The 26870-nt window shown below is 38.7% G+C and overlaps 1 protein-coding gene across 1 annotated transcript; it reads right to left on the bottom strand.

Annotated features, from left to right (window-relative positions):
- Positions 1 to 639: 639 nt before the first annotated feature.
- Positions 640 to 26870, bottom strand: CNR1 (cannabinoid receptor 1). The gene is made up of 2 exons (XM_054024467.1): positions 26475 to 26870; positions 640 to 5983 (listed from the first exon to the last, which is right to left on the bottom strand). Exon 2 carries the CDS (start codon positions 5918 to 5920, stop codon positions 4499 to 4501), a length of 1422 nt encoding a protein of 473 aa, XP_053880442.1. The 5' UTR covers positions 5921 to 5983; positions 26475 to 26870; the 3' UTR covers positions 640 to 4498.

The following is a 26870-nucleotide window of genomic DNA, read 5'->3' as shown; positions in this document are numbered from 1 at the left end:
AAAATAAAATTGTTCTTTTCTGAAAAAAACAAACATTAGTAAGGCTGAAAATTCTAAGTCAAAGTTACACTCAAAAGAAAACATAGGAAAATTAATTAGAAAGTACAAAGCCTTCATCTGATTTGCAACACACTTTTCAGAAAAAGTCTGCCTCAGGCGTAAGATAATTCTAGTGAAATTTCAAAGGTTGTGTGTTGGTATCAAAGTTGATTTTCATCCTTAACCTCATCTTAATCAATTTTCTTGTATAAGAATTTCCTTGGATTTTAAATAACTCTTGGAAATGCTGTGTCTGATTTCCCTCAAACTTTCCAGAAAAACTCCACTTTGAGAGAGTCTTCTGAATATTGGCATTCCAGGTTCCTTAGTTATGCTTTTGCAGTTCGAGGAAGGGAAACATTTGGCTATATAATGACATAAGGGATTCAGTCTTATCCATGTCATCACACCTTTGTCTCCATCACAGTATATATATATATATATATATATATATATATATATATATCTACCCTTGACCCTCAAAGAAACACAAATACAATGAAGACCCATGAAGCTTGATAACTGTTGTATATAACCAGTTGTTTACACATTTGACAAGGGGAAAAAACCCTTATAAATAAAATCTACAGCCCCAGATTGTGGGATGAAGTGACATCTTCTGGAATACACTCAGTAACTTTGACTTTTGGAAAACAAACATAATGGAATACTTTCTCTTTGAATAAATAACAGTTTAATTACATTATAGAAATAAAATATGGCATGGTAGTAATACATTGGAAATATTACAGAAATACTATTCTGCTATAGGTAGTTAAATGGTCGAAGCTACTGTTAATGACAATCTTACCAGTACTTGTGTACAAAGTATCATACAGGTTGCTAACAGAAAGATATTGCAGCAGTTGCAAGGATGTTACCAGCTCAAACAAACATCTAACAATACAATATTCTTCTAAGAGGAAGTAATAATGTTAGATTTACAGACAATAAAGAGTTATGTGCTCCACTTTGAAACATTGGAAATAAAAGCTCTGGTAATCCAATTTCTCTAAGTCATATTGTCACAAAGAAAGACTTTCCTTTCTCTATGACACTGCAACCCAAGAGGCCATTTAAATAGTTTATTCATAGGTAGCTTTTCAGATGTCACAGCAACTTCAATAATTGTCCTATCCTAAAATGACAGACTTTTTAGGCCACTGCTTGTACAGATGACTTTATTTACATACATTCAGCCCAATAACAGCAGGTAAAATTTCTGCTTATCTTACAATAGGCATCTTAACATTTTCATCAGAAGGCCAGTGCAAAAAAATGTTGACAGTGATTGCACAGCATCGAGGAGATACAATATTATACAAATATACAATTAGATTGTTGAGAATCTAACTTTGCACATGATACAGATGGTCTCTTTTATAGATATACAACACTTAAAGTTGATAAATACACTGAACTGTAACTACAGAGTTATTCATTTTATGAGAATGGGGGTGGTTGTGGAATGCTATTTAGATTAGTTGTGCCATCACCAAAGGAAGGTGGGCAATTGCAAAATAGATTACCTCAAGCAGAAGTTTAAGTTCAGCTAATCTAGGAACAGGAATTGATTTTCTAATTAAATAATAATTATTTAGTTTACATTTTGTAGGGACTTTTTTGCCACCTCAGTTGAGAAATGATGTTAAGATGAAATATAATTCACAAACCTTTTTAAAAACTCATACGTAAATGAAGATCTTGATATATGAATATTTCACAGGATGTGATTTCTTATAATCAATAAGCACCAAGTTTAGTGCCAAGACAGCCCCATTGTCCCATGATTTATCACATAAAATTTAGAACTTGAATCCACAACAACAACAAATCTATAAAATTTGCATTGAATTCACAAGAAGACAGTTTCAAAAAAATGGCTCTTAAAATATCTTTTCATTTGACACTGTGTTCTTTCCTCCCAGACTGCTGCATGAAAAAACAATGTATATTTGAAAGGAAAGAAAGCTCTTTCATTGTTAGATTTTACCAGCAGTAGAGCAATATTCTGAGAAACCTCATCAGAATTACTCAGAACCTTGCAGGGCTGGGCTCTTACAAATCACCGTGCTATGACCAGTTTTTAGGCAATGGACCTGAATCTTCACTGCTTTGTAACTTGTGGAATCATTTACACCAGTGCACAGTAGCAGTAAAATGCAACTGCTCTGATTTGGACTCAGATAGCACAGATGTAAATGACTAAACATTTAGCTCCAGTCAAGTTCTGCTCAACACAGTACCCTAGATAGGGTGGGGAGCAAAGATGACTATATGACACTCCTTTGCTCCCTCCCCCCAATCCTGGGGCTGTCTGGTGTTTGGTACTACTGGCTGCTTTGACTTGTGAGCAGCTACCACAGCGCCCAAGAAGTCATTCTGGCAGCCATGGATCATCAGTGATCCAGCCATGCTTCCTTTCCCTAAGCCACTCCCCATAGAGCATGAAGAGGTGGTGTCGAGTTGGCTACACAAGCCCTATGCCACTGAGGGATTCCCCTGTCTTGGGGGAATCCTTGGATAGCTTGTTGGCTAGCTTGGCTTTGAAGCTGCTGTAGCATAAAGCAGCCAGAGCAGGAGACAGAATATAACCTAATGTACCAGGCAGTGGAGAATAAGGCTCAATGGCTCTTATTCAGAATGAGATTTAGAGAATATCCATGTCAGGAAGGTGATTTAATTACATTCTTTACTACAAAAAAATCCAAGGTTTTAAAAATTTATTATAAAATGGAATGGCACCTTTGGATCTAAAAACTCTTTCTTTGCCTTAATTATGATGGTTTCCGGTTTCTATCATCATTGATACCCTGTTTTTACAGTGAGACACATCTGATTTCAAGCAAATAGATTTAATACTCAAGGACTTTTTTGGGGGGAAAAAAAGTCTTATCTCTAACATTCTCAATTTTTTTAACACTGTAAATACTGATTTTCTGTTTATTTTTGTTCACAGCATATTTTGCCTCCTGCCCTTTCCTCCTGATTGTTTTTTTGCCTTGTTCTCGAGTAAAACTAAAAGGTTAGTTTCTCTAATACATGGATAAGTCTCTCAGTGTGGATCTACAAGTATGTTCTGAATCTTACAATTAGTATGTTCAGCACATCAGCTGGAAGAACTCAATTTTAGGAACAGAATTTATGTGCAAAGAGTGCAACAGGACATAGTTTACATTTGGTCACAGTTTCCTATCTTAGTAATACTACTGTGACCCATGTTTACTTAGTATACGTACACACACACGTGAGCACACACACACAGATATTTATTTATATACACGCTCAAACATAAAAAATGTCTAATTTTGACAATACTTGCTCCTTGTTTAGTGAAGACTGGAGTTTGGCATCTCAGGCTTTAAATCTGTTTAGTCCTGGGATATAGGAATGCAGCACAGTTCAAGTATATATCAACACCAGTGATAACATTATACACTGAATCTGACACATGCTGTTTTCAGAGGTCCAGTGCTAGCAGTTGCCAATTAAAGAAGCCAGTATCCAGTACCTTTTCTTTTTACTGTTCATATTTACATAATGCCCACCAGAAAGGCATAGTCCGTAAGGCAATAAATGTCCTTATGTTTAAACGCAGTGGTATTTAAAAGTCTGAACCAGTGCATTCCTTTCTCTGCAGTGCTAGTCTATATTCCCTTGTTGCTGTTATTCTTGTACACAGATGAAAGTTAAAATTAATGGGGATTTCAAATGTCAAATAATTTTAGTTGAAGAAATACAATGCCTTTCCTCTAAATCCACAGAAGCCTACTAAACGTGTAAAATTTCCAAAATAGCTCATAGGAGTTCTTCAAATACAGAAGGTATTTTCAATGGGGTTTACATAACACATATTTCACATTATTTCCACACAAGTTTACGTTATCACTTGGTTTAGTTAGACAAATATCAGTAACAAGTAATAAAACAGTATACATTTCACAGGACACAACACATTTTACAGAACCTCTAAAACTTAGTACTGCCGCTTTTTGGAAAGAAATGAAAACTTCTATGACTTATAGACATTTAATACATTTCACAATGGAATGAACATTATGATTACAAGGCTTTCTTATTTGATGACATGGCTTTATGATGTTTTAGTTTTCAATTAGGTTTCACAAGTTTTCAGATTCCCTTCCACTCCACCCCCAGTAACTTCTGAAGGAATTGTTGCTAGTTTGACATTTTCTGTACGTTCTGCCAGAGTTTTATACTTTATTATTCAATGAGCACTTTCTTTAATTGAAAACTTCTCTTTTTTTAAAATAGTTTGAATCCCTAATTGTTAAACTTGGAGGATTGGCTGATGGCAATGATTCTTAAAACAATCATTGTATAGCTTATTATGACAAACTTAAAAATGTTACAGGTGAAGGAACAAAAGCTTTAGGTCATGTATTTTTTGTTTATTTTAAACCAACTTCTATTCTCACAATGTTGAGAGGGCTTTGATTTACAATGCCTCTGCAGTTGTGTCTGTGGAGACAGACATGGTCACTTTGGCGATCTTAACTGTGCTCTTAATACAGCTTTCAGCTGCCCTGTGAACATTACCTGCATTGTTAGCATGTTTGTGCTGGCAGTCAGACTCCATACTGTTATCAAGAGGCTGCGTAGTCCCTTCACAGGTTGGAAACATGCTCCGGAAAGCATGTCTCAAGTCCTTGCTTCTTAGAGCATAGATGATGGGATTCACTGTTGAATTCATCAAACAGAGCATGCTACAGAATGCAAAGACAGTCTTGATGAGCTTGTTCATTTTCCCAAAGACATCATACACCATAATTGCAAGTAGAGGGCCCCAGCATATGATTAAAACCACCAGAATAAGGACCAAGGTTTTGGCTAACCTGATGTCCATACGAGTTTGATCAGGTCTAGTAATATGTACTTTACCATCCTCTGTGGTATGAATTATTATGCTTTTTTGAGTGCCACGCTGAATCATTCTAACAGCATGACTATGAGCTTTCCACAATATGTACATATAGGCATATACAATAAACAGCAGGAGTACAGTGGTGACCCCAATCCAGAACATTAGATAGGTCTCATCAATGAGAGGGAAGATGTCTGAACAAACAGAATTGAGTTTTTTGCAGTTCCAGCCGAGCAGAGGAAGAACAGCTATTACGATAGCTATGGTCCACATCACACAGAATGCTACGACAGCCTTTGGCCTGGTAACAATTCTTTTGTAAGCTAGTGGCCTGTGTATAGATATGTACCTGTCTATTGCAGTAAGGAAAAGGCTGCCTACTGAGGCAGTGAATGAGGCTGTAACTCCACCCAACTTGAACAGAAACACATTAGGACTGTCTTTCCGATGGAAAACATGGAAATCAACAAAACTGTAGACGAAAATTACACTGCCCAGGAGGTCAGCCACTGCCAAGCTGCCAATGAAATGGTAGGAAGGCCTGCACCGGAGGCTTCGAGAGTGCAGGATAACACACAGCACAAGAAGGTTCTCCAGAACGGTGAAGGTGCCCAGGGTAAGGGACAGCACTGCAATGGCCAGCTGCTGGGTGGGGTTTAGAATCATAAAGCACTCCATATCCATGAAGTTCTCCCCACATTGTAGATTCTCCTCATTATCCTTGAAAGTGGATAGGGACTTGTTGTAAAAATCTGTAATATTGATCTGATCCGATGGAATGATACTTAATAGGGGATCATCTCCTGCAGTCATTTTTTCTTGGAAAGGATCACCCCTGAAGGAAGATAATGGGAATTTCTGTGGGTAGTATCCTAGTTTGGAGGCCATGTCACTTTTAATATCTTCGTACTGGATATCGTTGGAACCCATGTAAAGAAGATCTGTTGTAATTGTTCGGAAAGTTGTGTCTGCGAGGCCATCTAGGATTGACTTCATAACCCCAGTCTTGTATTATGTAGGATTCAAAGAGACTTGGGAAAAAATACATGTGAGGAAATCCTGGGAAGGGGGAAAAAGATCAAATAATTAAGATAAATGGGGAGATAAAGTTTACAAACAACTTAGCTCAGTCTTGTCAAATAACATTCCATCTTTCCTTGTACTGAACTATAGGTCTAGCCTTTGTCACCTGCTATAGTCAGAAGAGTTTTGCTTCTAAATAATTGATCAACATCTGAAATCCATTAAATGGCTACACACAAGAAAGAAGCTGGAAAATGGGGAAAGATATTGCATAGAAAATGGTTTTCATTTTTCATCAAAATTTTCTGAGCAGCTCCACCAGAAAGATATTACAGTTACTCTAGAATTGAACTGAGATGTCTGATTTCAAAGAACCTTGTGGAACAACATTTTCTGACTTTTTCCATTTAGAAACAATTGCCAGTGCAGAGATCACTTTAAAGTGAACAATCATTGTTTGTATTTTAAAAGGTATTGAGGGTGTTGTAAATCTAACTGCAAGGAAAGAACACTGAAGGAGCCTATCAACAGAGACTGATATACAAACGTAGATTTCTCTCTTCACCCTGTCCGTATTCCTGTATGTGTGTCTAGCTCTGTGTTGCAGTAATCTGAGCTACATATCAAAGGCCTAGTACGAGGATACTGGATATATAATAATTATTGAAAATTATTAAATTGTTTTATATGCATTTGGAGGATAATGAGCATCCTTATTCTATTAATTACCTCTGCTAAGTGCACCAAGGACATTGGTATAGCAGAATGCAAGGGAAAAGTGGTGGTATTCTACTCAAGCTGTGCCCACAATCCCAGAATGTTTCTGATAAAATAAACAGTAGTGAAATAGTCAATATTGACATTTTAATTTGGATCAATAAACTTCAGAGTTAACACCCCATAGAGATGAATAGGAGCAGTTCATTTTTTGCCCTAAACCTACCAGGCCTGATTCTCATCTGCACTAAGGCCTCTTTACACTACTCTGGCAGTATAAAAGGACTTTAAATAGCTATCTTAAAGCCACTTTATATTGCCAGAGTGGTGTAAAAGGGTCATAGTGCAAGTGAGAAGCAGACCCATTGTTTCTGTTTATATTAAGCCTTAATCAGACATTCAGAAGGTTATATCAGCAACTATAAGTGCTAGAAAATAATTTTTTTTGTTTTGTTTGTGTTAAAATGGAAGCTTAAACTCTGGAGAAACTGATGGGGTCACCAGCAAATTACCATATATACTTGTTCATAAGCCGAATTTTTTAGTAAAAAAGGGAAGCACCAGAGAAGGGGGTCGGCTTATGAACGGGTATGGAGAGGGAGAGGTGGGATGCAGCCCCTCCCCACAACAGAGGGAGCAAGGAGAGGCAGCACAGCCAGAAGGGAAGAGGCGGGGCCAGAGTCTCTCTCCGCTTCTGGCCACATTGCTCTCCCCCCAGCCTCCGAAGCAGCTGCAGCTCTGGGGCTAGCTGGCTACAGCCATGCCGCTTGGCCCCACCCCCCAGAGCAGGCTGTGGCTGTGCCGCCCAGATGCTGGAGCATGTGGCCCAGCCCGCTGGAACATGCTGCGGCTGCGCCGCCTGGTCTGGCCCGCGAGAGCAGGGCTGCGGCCACGCTGCCCAGCCTGCCGGAGCAGCTCCAGCCGGGCCACAGACATCCTCCCCAGATAAGGTGGGAAGGGGAGAGTGTGGGGGTCCCAGGCTAGGGGTGGGGTCATGTGGGAGATGGTTACAGGGGTTATTCCCCTGACCCCCAACTTCTCCTCCCCCCAAAATTTCCCCACCAGTTGCTGTCCCGGCCCATCAGGGTAAGCAGCTGGTGCGCTGGGACACTTTGTTTACTTAGGTTTACCTCCGTGCCTGCAGACGCTCAAGGTGAACAAACCATCTCGGGCCCACCAGCGGCTTATCCTCATGGCCCGGGAGCCAAAGTTTGCTGAGCCCTGAATTATAGGGTCGATTTATGAACTGGTCATAACATTTTTCCATTTTTATTATCCATCTTGGGGGAGGGGGTCAGCTTATAAACGAACTGGCTTATGATTGAGTATATACGGTACTAGTATTGCATAAAACCACATACTGACTTCACCTGATCAGTTGGTATAGCTGGCTATAAATGTTAGAGAGCACACAAGGGATTAGCTGGCAAAATCCAGAGAACCTGACTGCCCCAATCCTTGGAGTAAAGAGAGGAGTTCCACATTTATAAGAAAATATATCTGCTCAGTATTACTGAATATAAAAAAAATATATAGTAAAAAGTATTAGTTTCCTCTCTCATAACAACAGAAACATTTCAAAATGGACGCTATCATCGGTATTTCCAGAAAGAAGCAGAGATTATCTATCTAGCTAGAGATTTACACTGTACTTATGCTTTGGTATCTGAGCACCTATGCTCTCGTCCAAAATCCATTGATATCAATCAGAGGCTTTCCCTCTGACTTCAATGCATTTTGGATAAAGCTCCTAGACAGCTAGCATTAAAGGTAGGATATAAAGATATACCTCAAGAGGACACTGCAACATCAATGTTGTAAAAATGGTGAAAAAGTATATGTAATAACCGGAGAGTCTAATATGTAACAGAATGGCTGTGAGAGTTTTGTCATCGTGTATAGGATTCATAACGGGCAAAGCAACAAAATCTTCATTATAAAACAGACAGACAGTCTTAAAATGGATTAGGTAATTTAATTCTTACAGTCTAAATGGTGATGAAAGACAACTTTCCTGAAGAACATATTGAAAATGGATTATAATAATCTTACATTTAATCAAGTATCAGGGGGTAGCCGTGTTAGTCTGTATCTACAAAAGCCACCAGACTCCTTGTTGTTTTCTTACATTTAATGCACTTTTCATCCAGAAGGTACTTTATAAATGTTTATAGTGGATTTTATAGATTGTATACATTATAACAATGATTTTGCTGTCAACTGACTTGTAACCAACTCTAAGGTGAATTGGGCAACTTTCTAACAGAACACAGCTTATAGCAGTATGTGAAAAACACTTCATTAATTTCAAACTACAAAAAAATCAATTAACTCTATACACATATAAAGATGATGGTAGTATTTAAATATTCAATTGTCTTAGAACTTACTTCTGCCATAGGAAAGACAGCTGTTTTAATCATTAAAGCTATAACTCAATGTCAAGAAGATTGTATTTGAGTCAAGACTGCCAATTGTTATGGAACTGAGTACATCTACTAGAAAGACAAATTACTGGGAAGGAGATACTTAATGCGACTCTAGCAGAAACTATGTATTTTCTCTTAATGTAGTACAAGCCCTGGTTCAAATCCTACCTTTGTTTAAAATACAAATGAAAAACATGAATTTGTGTGGGCGCAGTCAAGGTTTTAGAAGGAGTATGTTACAATACCACTATGTATGCAGACACTAAGCTAACAAGATGGTTAATGGAAGCATGAGAGGCAAATCCTACTCTGCATTTCGATGATGTTTTTCTGTATTTCTACATTTAGATTATTACAGTGATTTGCACCTTATTGTCTTTGCATAGTTTTTTCTTTGAAAGTTCATTAGTAATATAGTTTAGGCTTTTGGGGATACAGCTGACATTAATTTTGTTTTTGTTTGCTGCTGGGAATATCATAATTGAAAATCTCTGGCAGTATGTTTGGATGCACCTATTAAAGTAGCATTGATTTTTATTAAAGTTGCAGTAAAACAGCCATTCAAGTGACACTGAACTGTATTTTACTGGTGTTTAGCTTGTTTTAATATAGGTAATATGTTATCTCTGTATAAACTATAGCATGGATATATATTTAACCAATTAGCAAACTTCCTCACTTCCAGCTAGTGAAAACAAAAGTCAAAGTTTATGGCTGCAGAGTTAGCAGACGACTGTGGGCCAGATCCTCAGCTGGTATAAACCAGCATAGCTCCTCTAAAGTCAAAGGAGCTACATTGATTTATATCAGCCGAGAATCTGGTCCTATATTTCAGAAAGGCAGGCCTTCATTCATAGACTCACTTGCTTGGTAAGATGTGCATGTTGGTATTGTGAGATTTCAGCTCTCAAATGTTCCATCTAGAAACAGTTCAGCACTATTACTGTACAAATGGAGAGATTGGTGGCATGTGTGGAAGTGCCAATGGCAGCTGGATATCTTCAGGGACTGGAAATGAACTATGTAGCCATCCTCTTCTAAGCAATTGGTTTAAATCCAGCCCAGATCAATCGTGACCATCTGATAACAGAAATAAATGGTGGGCTCCACTGCCATTTCCTAGCGGACAAGAGTCCACATCATGAAAATCACCAGCACACTTCTCCCCTTGTTGGCAGCTTCAATAGTGTCCAAAATCTTTCATCCCAGGAGTGGGCCCTCCAATACAGTGTGGAGACATTAATGCAGCCGTGTAGGACCTTGCATTGCCACTGCCTGTGCTGTCTGTACATGTTCTGAGGCTAGAGGACTTCAGTCTCCAAAGCTCTTAGTCTGGCACCTGAAGTGAGCTCTCTACGCTTGCTTTTAAAAATGGCTTTAAAAGAATGAAAAAATTGATTAAAGGTGAATTAGAGGCACTGCTGGTGCCAACCCTCAAAGTTTTAGTGCAATTACATAACTACATGAATTAGTTCACAGTAAATAGAGAATTCTAACTACAGACAAAAGTTAATAGATTAATATCTCCAGCTAAAGAACAAGCTCAATAATCTTCCCTTTTACCTTAACCTCCTCGCACGAAAAACAAATAAACAAAACAAACGCACACTACTTTAGGCCATATCACTTCTTCCACACAAGAAGTTTTCCACAAGCCTGTGGCTTTTTGATTCCCACTATTACAGAAAATGTACAAAGTGTCATCCATTAGCTAGAGTAGCTTTTAAAAACACGTTGGCCAGCTTGTCTGTCAATGACATTACTTGGTTTGACTTTGGTTTATCAATTCTCCTTCCAGTTTGCATTATTAGGGCCCTGCAAGGTACTGACCACCCACACCTTTCACTGAGAGTTGTGGGCACTTGGCACTTTGTAGGAGTGAACCCTTAAACAGCTGAATTAATTAAAGCTGACAGGGCAAATTCTGCCTCTGGTCCCCATTGCATAGTCATGTAAAGCCTCTTAAGGGTTACATAGATGTTACTAGAACCCAGAAGCTGTATGCAGTAGTGATCATGGAAAGGCTGTGTAAATTCATGGTTGGATTACAGGAGGATCAACTCTCTCCTAAACCTTGCGTAGGTTCCCCATGCAAAGCTCATTTACTCAGGGCACAAGAATACTACAAGAATATGAATAACAATTCTCTATTCTTTTTGCAGTAGGCGGGTTATTACAATTATTGCCATCATCTACAAAAGCTGAATTTTTCTTCAAGGCAAAATGATTGACAGAGCAATTTTAATAACCTAATAAAAATAAATAGTAACATTCTTCCTAAAAAAAGTAATATGACAGTGCTGCTAAAAACTGCAGATATGCTGAGAACAAGAAGTCAAAACAAACAATACTAAAATAATACAATGATAATAATCATTCACTAATTTCAATTTTGTAAAATATTTGGATTTCCATTTTACACAGTTCTTCCATTAGATTTACAGATAATTAAGAATTGGTCAAAGGGCAGCTTGTATAGTTGAAATATATTTTTTTAAATGCATTGAAATATGTATATAAAAATCATATATTTGGATCGTAATCCTCTCCCCGAGTCTTCATATGTTGCTCACCATTTTAGGTTGTAAGCTCTTTGGGTTAGGAATTGTATCCTATGTGTTTGTACAATGCCAAGCAGAATGGGACTACAACCTTGACTGGTCCCATGGACCCAACCCAGTAGAAATAATAGTAATAACAATAATAATAATAATTTACCATCATGACTAGGTAGTCAAAAAATGTTAGATAAATAAGTTCTACTATAGTATATGATAGCCTAAATGAATTAGAACAGGTTTATACAATTAACATTTAGTTTAATAATTATCTTATTATAAATGGTGGTGAACAGTACAGCTACCTAGACCAGAACTAGGTTTCCAAGCCTTAAAAAAGGAAAGACGGAATACGTGAAGTGAGACTGAGTCTCACTGAAGTGATGCAAAAAGCTTGTTGCAAAAGAATGTGAAAATGTTTTTTACATCTTGAATACTGTTTATTTAACTTTTTTGGATTTAAATAACATTGTAAGTGTACAGTCACTAGCTACTCAGGAAAACTCACTGAATTCAGTGGAAATTTTGCCTGTGTGAGGACTTCAGAGGGAAGATCATTAAAGATAATAGTAAGTGCTCTCAACAAATAAGATAGTTTCTAGCTATGGTGGGCCAAAAATCAGGCCTGACATAAGCAAGTGTGATGTTTATGGAAGTGACTGGACTAAATTCAGTTTTGATATAATTTAGTGATGCAAGTTTTATGTTGGGTGTAAACTGGTCAGAAACCAGTGGTAAGTGATTATTATTTGTTTGTTTTACTACTGTAGTGCTCAGAGGCCCCATCAGGATAAGGGTCTTATTGTTTTGGGTGCTGTACCCTGGCCCAAAGAGTTTACAATCTAAATTAACAGAATACACAACATGTTGGCAACACAAACAAACAGAGAGAGTGGGTGAGGGAGGATGAGGGGAACAGTGATGGGAAGGTATGGTTACAGAGACTGGCTAGGTGCATAACTTTTTTGAAAAAAAAAAAAAACCTTTCAGGCCTCCTTTATCTATATAATAAGATTCTAGGAATGTCACTCTTAAGCCTAGAATGTGTGTAGAGTGTGAAGCAATGGATACAGCTCCAACCATGGCTGAGATATTTTTGTTCAGAATATCACTAGGTTCAACCATCACAGGGATTCATGGTCTGCTACCATCCAATTTTTAAGTTCTCAGCTATTTTGACTTTACAAATTACACCCAGGTGACAGCAAGGCAGGTATCTATGCCACACCAAGAAACCTAGACCACTGTGATATCAGAGGTAACTCAACCCATCAATACCCTTACTCTACTGCCAATTTGCATGCAACACTTTCATTGGTTGTATGAGGCAGATGGTGGATTACTTGGCCCAACAATCAATCACCCACACAACACCACACACACACACACACACACACACACACACACACACACTAACCACAGGCACACATAACCCCTCATTTGCAACCTGCACAAATCACCACATATATTCCAGAACTGACACCGAACTGTGCCACTCTGAAGCCTAGAATGTCTGTTGCATCAGTGTCAGGTAATGGAAGCAGGGGGCTAAGAGCTCTTTTTGTTTAGAAATATCACCAGGTTCAGTCGTCACTGGCCCTGTGAGAACCAGATGGAATGTTGGAGTCCAAAGATTCTGTGGCGGTTGGAATGTGACAGTTGATCAGAGAAGGTGGGAATAAGGCTACCTGAGGTAACAAAGAGGTGGTTATGCCTCCAGCACAGCTCTGTGCACAGACAGGAGAACAAGTACAAAAGCAACATGGTTCACTACAACACAGTGCATGCAAACAAGAACCCCCAGTTTTGACTCTTTTACACATGGCTTTATGAATTACACCCATGTGACAGGACAGGCCTTCAGCTGCTAGAATATCAAAAAAACAAAATATGGCACATGCTCAACATTTTAAAATCTTTCACGTGTCATTGTTAAGCAGTTTTTTAAAAAAAACAAAAAAACGTTTTGGGAGACAATAAAACAACTGGCAGGACAGGGGAGGGTTCAGATTAAGAGCAGCAGGTGGAGAAGATTGATCTGGATTCAGGATAAACTCAGTTAAGGTGATACCAGCTCAGAATAGATTTGGCAATGAATAACATAAGAAAACTGGTTTGATATAGTTTTTCATAATTAAAGTCTGCAAACTAATTTCAACTAATGTGCACTTAATGATAGTAGCTGTGCCCATTCAAAGCCCAACTGAAGTCAACAGGGTGAATTCATAGATACAAAGATCCACCTACACAGAGCCCATTGCAGTTAGTTTAACTTCTGTGCCAGGGAAGATAATGGAGCAAGTAATTAAGGAAATCATCTGCCAACACTTGGAAGGTGGTAAGGTGATAGGGAATAGCCAGCATGGATTTGTGTCAAACCAATCTGATAGCTTTCTTTGATAGGATAACGAGCCTTGTGGATAAGGGTGAAGCGGTGGATGTGGTATACCTAGACTTTAGTAAGGCATTTGATACGGTCTCGCATGATATTCTTATCGATAAACTAGGCAAATACAAATTAGATGGGGCTACTATAAGGTGGGTGCATAACTGGCTGGATAACCGTACTCAGAGAGTTGTTATTAATGGTTCCCAATCCTGCTGGAAAGGCGTAACGAGTGGGGTACCGCAGGGGTCTGTTTTGGGACCGGCTCTGTTCAATATCTTCATCAACGACTTAGATATTGGCATAGAAAGTACGCTTATTAAGTTTGCGGATGATACCAAACTGGGAGGGATTGCAACTACTTTGGAGGACAGGGTCATAATTCAAAATGATCTGGACAAATTGGAGAAATGGTCTGAGTTAAACAGGATGAAGTTTAACAAAGACAAATGCAAAGTGCTCCACTTAGGAAGGAAAAATCAATTTCACACATACAGAATGGGAAAAGACTGTCTAGGAAGGAGTACGGCAGAAAGGGATCTAGGGGTTATAGTGGACCACAAGCTAAATATGAGTCAACAGTGTGATGCTGTTGCAAAAAAAGCAAACATGATTCTGGGATGCATTAACAGGTGTGTTGTGAGCAAGACACGAGAAGTCATTCTTCCGCTCTACTCTGCTCTGGTTAGGCCTCAGCTGGAGTATTGTGTCCAGTTCTGGGTGCCGCATTTTAAAAAAGATGTGGAGAAATTGGAAAGGGTCCAAAGAAGAGCAACAAGAATGATTAAAGGTCTTGAGAACATGACCTATGAAGGAAGGCTGAAAGAATTGGGTTTGTTTAGTTTGGAAAAGAGAAGACTGAGAGGGGACATGATAGCAGTTTTCAGGTATCTAAAAGGGTGTCATAAGGAGGAGGGAGAGAACTTGTTCACCTTAGCCTCTAAGGATAGAACCAGAAACAATGGGTTTAAACTGCAGCAAAGGAGGTCTAGGTTGGACATTAGGAAAAAGTTCCTAACTGTCAGGGTGGTTAAACACTGGAACAAATTGCCTAGGGAGGTTGTGGAATCTCCGTCTCTGGAGATATTTAAGAGTAGGTTAGATAAATGTCTATTAGGGATGGTCTAGGCAGTATTTGGTCCTGCCATGCGGGCAGGGGACTGGACTCGATGACCTCTCGAGGTCCCTTCCAGTCCTATAATCTATAAATATGCACCAACAAACATAATGAAACATCTATTGCCCGGGGCTCACAGCAAAATTTTCAAATGCTCATAACTTTTAAAAATCAACCTCCAGGGATTTTTTTCCAACCCAGGAAAAGCCTCAGTGCCTATGCCTATGCCAGCTTCCAAATTTCAGCCATTTTAGCTTTAGCCCTGGATAAAAAAAAGTGTGGTTAGATTTTAACTGGTAGCATATTCCTTCTCCACTCTCACTAAACTCCAGAACAACTGAAGGGAGATTGCTTAAATATTCTAGGGAGAAAAAACCTTGTTTGGACAGTGATTATACATGGACATTTTCAGCCAAAAAGGTGGATGCTTTCGTTATGACCAGGTGAATACATAAGTTTATACTGGAAACTGTTCTGCAATCAGTGTAAGGGATACGTGCTCTAATCTCACTGTTTTGAATACTCTTTTGTGCAGACACTAGTGCAAAAAGCTTGGCAGAGTTAATAGATTGACCAAGCGGGAATAAAAAGTGAAACCAGAGGAAGAGGGAAATAGCAGGTAAGAAAAACATAGGTTCTCTTCTGAGATTTGAAAATTGGTGGATGGTTAATGGAGGGTCGGGGGGGAAGAGTTGGTGGGGCAGAGATATCGGATGGCTCTACCTGACAACAGGAGCTGCCCAGGAAAAGGCTCACATACCAATAACTTTAAGATTCAGACAGTCATAGAAATGTAGGGCTGGAAGGGACCTCAAGCAGTCATCTAGTTCAGCCCCTGTGCTCTGAGGCAGGACCAAGTATACCTAGACCATCCCTAACCTACTCTTAAAACCTCCAATGACAGAGATTCCAAAACCTCCCTTGGAAGCCTATTCCAGAACATAATTATCATTATAGTTAGAAAGTTTTTCCTAATATCCAACCTAAATCTTCCTTGCTGCAGATTAAGCCAATTACTTCTTGTACTACCTTCAGTGGACAGGGAGAACAATTGATCTTGGTCCTCTTTATAACAGCCCTTAACATATTTGAAGACTTGTTACCAGGTCCTCTCTCAGCCATCTTTTCTCAAGACTAAGGGTACGTCTACACTTACCGGAGGGTCCGGCGGCAGGCAATCGATGTTCTGGGATCGATTTATCGCGTCTGGTTTAGACGCGATAAATCGATCCCGGATCGATCCTGGAAGTGCTCGCCGTCGACGCCGGTACTCCAGCTCGGCGAGAGGAGTACGCGGCATCGACGGGGGAGCCTACCTGCCACGTGTGGACCCGCGGTAAGTTCGGACTAAGGTACTTCGAATTCAGCTACGTTATTAACGTAGCTGAATTTGCGTACCTTAGTCCGAAGTGGGGGGTTAGTGGGGACCAGGCCTAAACATACTCAGTTTTTTTAAACCATTCTCACAGGTCAGGTTTTCTAAGCCTTTCATCTTTTTCATTGCTCTCCTTTAGATTCTCCCCAATTTGTCCACATCTTTTGTAAAGTGTAGTGCTCAGAACTGGACACGGTACTACAGTTGAAGCCTCACCAATGTCAAGCAGACCAGGACAATTACCTCCCATGTCTTACATATGATACTCCTATTAACATAATATTAGTCTTTTTCACAACTACATCGCAAATTCAAATTTGTGATCCACTATAATCTCCAGATCCTTTTTATCAGTACTTCTGCCTATCAGTTATTTTCCATTTTGTAATTGATTTTTCATTCCTAAGTGTAGTTCTTTGCACTTGTCTTTATTGAATTTCATCTGGTTAATTTCAGAAAAGTTCTCATATATATCAAGGTCATTTTGAATTTGAATCCTGTCCTCCAAAGTGCTTGCAACCCCTCCCAGCTTGGTGTTATCCATAAATTTTAATAAGTACACCATTCACTCCATTATCCAAGTCATTAAATGAAAATATTGAATGGTACTAGACTCAGGACAGACCCCTGCGGCACTTCACTAGATACATCATCACAGTTTGACATTGAACCATTGATAACTACTCTTTGAATTCAGTCTTTCAACCAGTTATGCACCTACCTTACAGTAATTTAATATAGACCACATTTCCCTAGTTTGCTTATGAGAATGCAATTTGGGACTGTGTCAAAAGTCGTATTAACTTTTTTAGAGAATACTGACCTCAGCATTCTTGATGTCATCCATTATTAGTTCTCTTTTCCTACTAAGTAATCCTGTGTCTATCTCTGGCTCCTCTATGGACCCTCTTCTGATTGCCTTGTGTATCCCTTGCTAGCTGTAATTAGTTTTGTGCCTTAGCCTTTCTGATTTTGTTCCTACATGCTTGAGCTATTCTTTTGTACTCATCCTTAGCCATTTGTTCATGTTTCCACTTTTTGTAGGATTCCCTTCTGATTTTCAGGTCAGTAAAATGCTCCTGATGGAGCCATAGTGGTCTCTTACTATTTTTCCTATCTCTCCTTTGCATCAGGATAGTTGTGCCTTTAATACTGTCTTTTTGAGAAACAGACAACTCTCCTGGACTTTTTTCTCTTAGATTTTTCTTATGGGATCTTACCTGCCAGTTCTCTGAGTTTGTTAAAGTCTGCTCTTTTGAAGTCCACTGTCCTTAATCTGCTGCTTTCACTCCTTCATTTCTGTAGAATCATGAAATCTATCATTTCATGATCACTTATATCCAAATGACCTTTTACCTTTACATTTACAACTAATTCCTCCCTGCTATCAGAATCAAGTCTAAAATGGTTGTCCCCCTTCCTCTGCTTTCTGAAACAAGAAGCTGTCCCCAATACATTCCAAGAATTTAATGGACATTTTGTGTTTTGCTGTATTACTTCAGATGTCTAGGTAGTTAATGCCACCATTACTACCAGGTCTTGTATTCTGGATATTTCTGGTATTTGTTCCAGAAATGCCTCATCCATCTCCTCCTCCTGATTTGGTGGTCTATAGTAGACTCCTACCATGGTGTTGCCCCTGTTTTTTCTCCTTTTATCTTCTCCCGGAGCCTTTCAACAGGTCTGCAACACCTCTTCCCTTTTCCCCTGTCTTTTCTGAACAAGCTATACACTTCTATACCAATATTCTAGTCATGAGATTTATTGCACAAAGTCTTATTTAGCTTATGTACTAATACTTCTAGTTTTTCCGATTTATTCCCCATACTCCTTGCATTGTAGATTGTGTGAAGGCTGAGAAGAAGCTAGTGCTAGGTGAAAAGGGGGGCAGAGAGACCTTTTCTCTTCCTGTTTCCTATGAGTTAGGAAGCTATGAAGCAGTCCAAGGAGGGTTTTAAAGACAAGGGTGGGGGGAGGTTTGAACTATATTCTAACAATTAATATAAAGCCATCTGAGCTGTTCCAGGATAGCCTGATGTAATGATGCTTCTTTGTGCATGTGAAAAATTGGGCAGCAGCATTCTGTATATATGCCAGAGTCCAGAGAGCTAGTACTTGGGGACGCCATCAAGAACAACATTTCAATAAAAGGTGAATATTACTATGTTCTTGTTGTATGGTGCCAACAGTGTGCTAGACATTTTGATTGAGGATTTAGCAGATGTGGAGTTGAGACAGTAGCATGCATAGGAAATATTGCAGAGGCGGTGATAAGCAGATTTACAGACACAGAAGATGTGGGAGGAGAAGGAGAGTTCAGAAATAAGAATGATGCCAAGGTTGCGGACAGTGGAGGCAAGTGGGAGATCTGGGTCAATAGGGAAGATATAACTCTATTTAGAGATGTTCCCCTTTCCCAAAAGAAGCTCTTCTGTCTTTGAGATATTTAGCTGAAGAAAGCTGAGAAGTCGGAAACTCCCTTTGCCTACTGAAGGCAGAGAAAGTAGAAAGAAAACTCATTGAAGGTGTAGAAGAGAGCTGGTCAACATTTTTTGAATTTTTGATGTTTCGACAAAAATTTTCTCAGAAGATTTTTGCTGTTTTTTGACAAACTTCAAAAAAATTCAGAAATTCAAAATTTCTGCAACCAAAAATGATGAAAAAGTATTTTTTCTTGCATTTTTCAACCAGCTATAATACTGAAAGATGCAGCTGCTTTGTACAGTTGAGTGTCTTTTGATGTAAAAGCTACAAGTTGGGACAAGATGACCACGAGGGAGAAAGCAGACAGAAAAGAGCTGAGGCTGAGCATGGAATTATGTGGGACAGCACAGAGAACGGCTTGGCACAGAAAGGGATGATCACCAAGTACAGAGAGGAAGAGCAGGTTGATTCGAAGGTGCAGAATCATGAAGAAGGAACCAGAGACTACCGGATAACATTGGAGGTGATCCATGAAAGGATGGAACGGTTCACAGTGTGAAGTTAAGGAAAACGATCAGGGAGGAAAAAACCTTAATTAACAGAAAGGAAGAAATAATTAACTACTCAAAAGAGGGCTGTTTCCATGTCATAGCAAAATTTAGAATAAAAAAGGTCACGGATATTGTTGTGGTAGAAAGGATTGAAGGGAGGGGGGAAATTTACTGTACTTTGCTGAGAAAGTGAAGGTTAGAAACAGAATTGTAGGAAAAAGTCAAGCTCTAAGGAGATTTTAAGAAACTGGGGCTGGGCCTGTGACTCTTTTTTTTCCCCCATCTGAAAAGATCAATACACAAATAAATAATACTGAAGTGGACAGCAGCAGATTTTAAGTAAAGTGCCAGAGGCAAAGTAAATATTGACAGTGGTGGTTATGTAGGAACAACTACAGGAGAAGGACGTGTGTGATTGGGGAATGGTGGGGAGCAAAAGAACAGGTGGTTTCTTAACAGATTATTGCTACCTGGGAAGGAAACTGAAAAGGGTAGAGAAGAGGAGAAGGCATTAGTGGAGAGGAGCAGGATGGAGGGGAGATTAGGACAAATGCTGTTTCTTAGATTTAAAGAAGGAAAATATTCTTTGTAGCTGGCCAGAGGAAGGCTGGATGGGTAAAGAAGAAAAGTAATGGCATGAAAGCATGAGAAGACTACCAATGTCTTTTGAATTGAAAGAGAATGTACATTATACTTAGCGATGCACTGTAAGGTGAAGGGTATGATAGGATTTCCAGATTTCATAGTGGATATGGGACTAGAGCACACACCATTGTTTTTAAGGCACTGGCTTGTGCATTTGAAGGTCTATTTCTGATCTGTATTCAGACAGTGCAGGAAGAAATGAAGGATTCTGATGGTGCCAAGTTGCTTAAGGGCAATGAACAGGACAGGACTGTAAGTATTGACACATGGCACTGGGGTGGGGGAGGGTCAGCAAAGAATGGATCGGATGAGCAGTTCAGGCTGAAGACTCTAGTGAAATCAAAGTGTTTGAGAAAATGGAAGCACTGGGTACATATCTGAGGCTGAGAAGAAAGAGAAGGGTCTCAAATGTAACTACAGAATGATCAATGCAGGGGATATAATAAATAGAATATGGAAAGAAAAGGGGTATACTTGTGATAACAAAAGGTCAGTGCAAAGAGGGTCAAAAGGGTACCCACCATGCAATATTCATCTACTTTAGTTCTCAGAAGTCCACTTCTCTTGGAAATTATTGTTAGCCCATCATATAGTGGAATGCTCAGAATTTACGATAGCAAGGTTTTTAGTTAATTTGATGTCTCATCCAGAACTCTTTGTAAGATGTACTCCAGTTAAAAAATTGAAAACATTTTTTAGATTTTAGACCTTTATAGACTTTTATAAAATTTAAATAAGATCAGATAACTCTTCATAGTTGCATTCAGATTATAATATTCTGATATACTGCCCTTATATACACAAGCAACTTGTGAAATTATTTTCAAAACTATTAAACCACTACACCAGATTGCTTGGCAATGGTTCATGTCTTTGAAATATGCAGATGCTTTTCTTAACAGAGAGAGAGAGAAGAATTATAGTAGATTCTGATATCCATTATATCAGAACAACAACAACAACAAAAATACATCCAACCAGTATAATATTTCATTTGCAGAAATAAATTTTTAAAAAGACAAAATTAATTTATCAGTTTGAAAGTTTAAAATATAGTATTAAATCTCCTTGGAGAAATGCAAAGTCTTAAAAGTGTTGCAATGGTGTTTAGCATCAATAACTCCAAATTCCTGGTGCTAAACATTAGCAGACAAGTTAAAGAATAAGAAGTATATGTATAATACACGACAGAGCTACTATATGCGAAATATCTGTTGCACACTGTTTTAATATATCCCTTACACAGCCTTTGTAGGGGGAAAAGCAAAAATCTAAAGTCAGTATATCCACTGAGATCCTGTCAATGTATTTATTTTAAAACTCCAAACCCATTTTACATAATTTTCCAAGCACAGATGCAGTCTGCACTGTTAGAGAGACAGAGTTGGCTAAAAATAAAGATTCCTGATTATAGCAAGCACATTCAGATATTCACAAAGAGAAAGAAAAAACAAAAACAAACAAACAAAAATGTTGAAAGGGTTTCCTAAAATGCAGGTGTGAAAATTACACCAGCTGGATCTGAAATAGATTTCATAGTATTCCCTAATCAACTGCTTCTGCTCATCACTTTTTAGTGGGTAAACATGATTTTCTCAGAAAGAATAAATACACGATTGCCAGAGATAAGGCTTATTCTGGATCAAGCAAAAATCTAATAAAATTTAGCCCCAATCTGTACAATTAGGACAAAGCCTTAAATCTGTATGTCTAGTTATGTTAACAGCTCAACATAAACCTAAATAAACTATATTGTATTAAGTAGTATAGTTGAGAGTAAATAGGGGTCAATGGAGTAGTAATTCAATAGTGAATTAGTTATTTATCTGCAATATGAATTTGGCTAATTTGATCAGAAAAGCCTATAATGGGAGAAGGATTGGGCCCAATGGTTGGATATTCATAAAGCCCTTGCATAATACACAAACATGATCAAATGTTGTCCAACTTCATGTTGCTAATTGAACTATTTTTATGTGCACCAAAGGCAACTTCAGAAGTTCTTTCAACAAGAAACTGATTTATAAGTAATTCTAACCATTCCATAGACAGCTCCAACCTGGCTTCTGCGATCAGTTACATACACATACATTTCCAATAAGATAGAATGACTATTGTTGAGATAAGGACTTCCACCCAGAACCTATGTGCACCTTTTACATCAGTACAGTGCCAGTCAACTAATAGAACAGAAGTAGAGAACAATATTAACAAGATAGAGGGTTCAACCCTACTAAATCCTAACATGTTTTAACTTTATATTAATAACAGAATGCTATTGCTGCCTATTCTGGCACATTTGCAAGATTGCTTTTGAGTACAAGGGCCTGGCATGCATTTCTACTATCGATAGGAAAACAAGAGCAGCCTTGTTATGATTAAAAGGGTCTATTTCCCTCAGCCTTCTGTCTTCTGTGTCCATCTGCACAGCTGCTTTGAACTTGGCCAAATACCAGGTTTAGGGTCACTTCCAAGTACACATTTTAAATCAGCAGCAAACTGTACAAATTCTCTGGCATAGAAAGGAAAATATCCAAGTTTTCACTTAGATGATTGATAAATGATTTTGCATGACATTCATCATTTCAGATCGTCTGAACTATTTGGGAAGCTGCAGCAAAACATCTTTATAGACATGTACTGCTTCATGAGGAGAATCAGATAAAGCCAATATAATCATGCACAAAGAAATGAAAAGAAATCACTGTGCACAAAAAATGAATTCTGCAGATACACAGAAACCTCTGACTGAATTGCCAGAGAAAGGTCACAAAGTTTGTATTTTAAAAAAATACATTAATCTCTTTCTAAATATAGAAAACTAAACCTAACTTTTTCTATAAGAAATTTGTGAAATGAGTGGCCATGAGTGGATGAAAAAGACCTGTAGAGTCAGGAATGAAAAGAAATTTGTAAAATTCTCAGGTGGTATTCAGTGAATATAACGATTGGTCAGGGTTTCCACTTGCTTTTTAATATTATCACACAGCTCTATTCAATAAGAGGAGAAAGCAACTGAGTACTCAATCTTAGAATATAAACCTTTCAGCACTGAAATTTTCAGTTCTATTATAGCTTGCAAGCATTTTTCATCAAGTCTACATTACAGTCAAAAGGATAAAAGAAGGAAATAATTTAAAAAACCAAAACTATTTCATCCTTAAAATTTCAATAGCCAAATTAGAAAATTGTGAACACTGAAACAGAAAGACAGACTTACATTGGTTGAGACATGCCATCCTTTTAGTAAAGCATGAAAGCTTTTAATGGTGTCCTTTATGCAATTGAGCCAACATAATTAACTAAAGAACAACGGCTAAGATCAAAGGCTTCAACCAGCTTACTCTCTTACTAATAAAATCGTGATTCCATAGCATGATGTAAAGTATTTTTAATTTCATGTTTTTGAGATATTGTTACTGGTTAGTTGATGAGATAAATGCATAGGAAATAATTTTTCTTTACCTAGCCAACTCCTCTCCCCCCCCCAGGCAAGTAATCCCTGCTACAATCCCCAGTAATATATTTATTGTTTTTGTCAATTCCATTTTAAAATGTTTTTATTCAAATTGTTCTGCCTTTTATTCCAAAGAATAATATATAATAAAGCAATGATGTACCTGTATTTGGTGGTGGCTACAAAACTAATTTCAGCCTGAAGCAAATAAAAAATTAAACATTCATCTTTTTAATCTATTTAAAGGTGTTTCATGCATTTCTTTTACAGTTAATTTAATAAACTCTTTTGCTTAATAAATACCTCCAACACAATCAGTGAGCCTTTTTCTTTCTTGAGACGAAACGGGAAAACCTATGGCAAGCAGTTATTAAGTGTAATCTGCTCTCAACTAATTGTTATCATTTTAACAGTTTGAGTGCTCTAACATTATTAAATACCAAAAACAACACTCTGGTCCTGCACCTAAGTTTGCTAGATGGGAATATTAGTATCACCACTACACAGAGAATAACATGTTCCTTTAGGAAATGGTGAACAATAAAACTGAAAACAAGGGATACAAACAAAAAGGATAAAAATCCACCACCCTACATATAAGACTTTTTAAAAAAAACTTAAACAAATAATTATCGCTTAAAGCATAAAAATACCTAAAAAGAAGAATGTTTCAGCTCTAGTTCACTGTCATATATTTCCCTAACTCTTCTGAAATATACTACCTATCATCAAAGCTGTGTAACATGTTCATGTAATCTCCTTTCATACAGGAAGTAACACTCATCGTTATTTTAGAAAAATGGGAAAAGCTATAGATTTCGTCGTCTAACACCATTTTACTGATCTTAAACCAAAGTATCATAGTGAAACCTTTTCTCCTATCAAAGACTTAATACATACCAGGGGTGTCCTCAGTGTAGATTAGCTGATATCTTTGAAATAAAGTAATGTCAATTTACAACAAACCCAGTTGGCTACTTGTAATTGTAAATCTGAAAGTTTATTATGATACACTCAAGAAGTTTAAAAACACCTGACTGGGGTTTTTTTCAGTTCTTAGGTTTAAAAAACCCCAACAATACTGAATATTCAAATGATATTCAATGCTCAAGGTTTAGTGACATCCTCGCTGAACATCTTTGCATACACAATTACAAGTTGACTTTTATTTCAGTTAAAATTTCAATAGCAGAGGGTTATCTTTTGGGGTGGGGTGGGATGTGGAGGGAGAAGTATAGAAAACAAATCAATAAGAATGTTATCCACTGTAAATTATCTATGAGTTAGGATTAGAGAAGAAATCCTCAATGTCAGATAAAGTCCTGTGGGAACCTAAGAGGTTGGTTTCTCTGAGAGCTTCAGAATCACAGAAGAACAGATGTATGTTAACCATAAGACCACAAGTCCTTAGCACCTACAGGGCTCCTTATTGTCAGGAACTGGATTTGTCCTTTCTATTCAATACACATCTATTAAGGGAAGTAATGAAACTGAGATGAAAATTTTCCATCCAGTAAATGTTGTTCTATAACAAACTGTCCTTACCAATTTTAGGTTAGACTGCTGAGATAGTGTGAAAAACAGAAAAATAAGACAGCCATGAGGAAATTACTGAGCATCATTCAAGACAGACAAAAGAACATAATTAATATACATGTGTAAAGAAAATAAACTACAATACTCAAAAGACTTTTGGTAGCCTTTTAACAAGCATGTAGCTTTCAGTAACATACTCATTTTACCAACATGCTATTCATGTATGTACACACAGTAAAACAAGCATTACATACATACAGAACACACAGATTCACAGTGTTACCATTTAAACCTCAAATTCATGAAAATACACTAAAAATAATTAAAGGTCATTGTTTTGGTGCACAGGGAGGACTGTCTCTAATAATTATTTAATTAAATGGCAATTTATTGGGACAAAATTAAACTGCATTTTAATATTCCTGTTTTGTTCAAGGCACATAATTTGTCCTGCTAATAAGGGGCATTACTACTGTCATTTACAAGCTACTGCAAAGAAAGTTTATTGGTTTAACAGGTATTGTTTTAAGAGGGTTCTAATGCATTCCTCTACATTTGATGAGGAGAAAAAATTTTCAACAGGATATGTGTGTGTGTGTCCCTTTGTAATATGATTGTAAGCTCCTTGGGACACGGACTGCATCTTCCCCTCTATTCTGTACAGCACCAAGAATGTCCTTAACAAATAATCCATAGTATATTATTATACAGATGATTACATGTATTACTTAAGTGTGTTAGTAGGGGGTACACAGAGAGAGAGGGTCAGTAAGCTATTTGTGATAGATACACACCTATACAGAGGGGTTTGTAATAGAGGGACAGAGAGGGTCAGCAAGCTATTTGTCAAGTATCAGAGGGGTAGCCGTGTTAGTCTGGATCTGTAAAAAGCGACAAAGAGCCCTGTGGCTAAGGTCCCACAGGACTCTTTGTCGCTTTAAGCTATTTGTGATACACACATACATATAGAGGGTCAGCAAGCTATTTGTGACAGACACAAACACAAACACACAGACACACACAAGGAGGGTCAGTACGCTATTTGTGATAGATGCACGCGCACACACACACACACAGAGGGTCAGAAAGCTATTTGTAATAGACAGACAGATACCTGAGCCCTAAAATACTAGAGGAACTGACCAGCGACACTGGGAGGAAAACAGCCCCTTGACCAGCACAGCAAAGGAGTTGATCTCGCATTGACACTAGGGTAGTAGCCGGTATCTCTCACCCCCCTAGTGAGATGCGCTTCCAGGGCTGCCCTCCCAGACACACACTCGGGAGGGGACGGCTAGTTCTGTGCTGAGCGCCCCTTCCGCTCTTCCTTACCCTTCACATCGCCCCGGCTCGGCTCCTGCTCCGGGGCGCTGCTCCTTCTCGCCTGCCTCGTGCTCTTGCCAAGTGGCGCGGCGGCTCCTCCGCGGGACTGAGACGAGTTCCCACGCTTACTACAGCCACCCCCCAGCGGGGAGCACGCGGGCCGCCCCGCCCCGCCCGGGCCTGGGGCGCCGGAGAGAGGCGAGGAGAGGAAAGGAGAGGAGGCGGTGCTAGGAGCTGGGGAAGGACAGCAGGCAGGCTCAGGCAGCTTGCCGGGCGCTGCTCTCCATGCGCTGCTCCTGCCCCTGGCTGGGAGGAAGCCGCCCCCACTCCTCCTCTGCTGCTGCAGCTGCTGCGCGCCCGGCCCCGGCTGAGTGTGTGTGTCCGCGTCTCGCCTCCCAGCCTGGC

The sequence above is a fragment of the Malaclemys terrapin genome, chromosome 3, assembly GCF_027887155.1.
Source record: "Malaclemys terrapin pileata isolate rMalTer1 chromosome 3, rMalTer1.hap1, whole genome shotgun sequence".
NCBI lineage: Eukaryota > Metazoa > Chordata > Testudines > Emydidae > Malaclemys > Malaclemys terrapin.
Note: the sequence above shows the minus strand (reverse complement) of the source record. Positions and strands in the feature narration are given on the sequence as shown.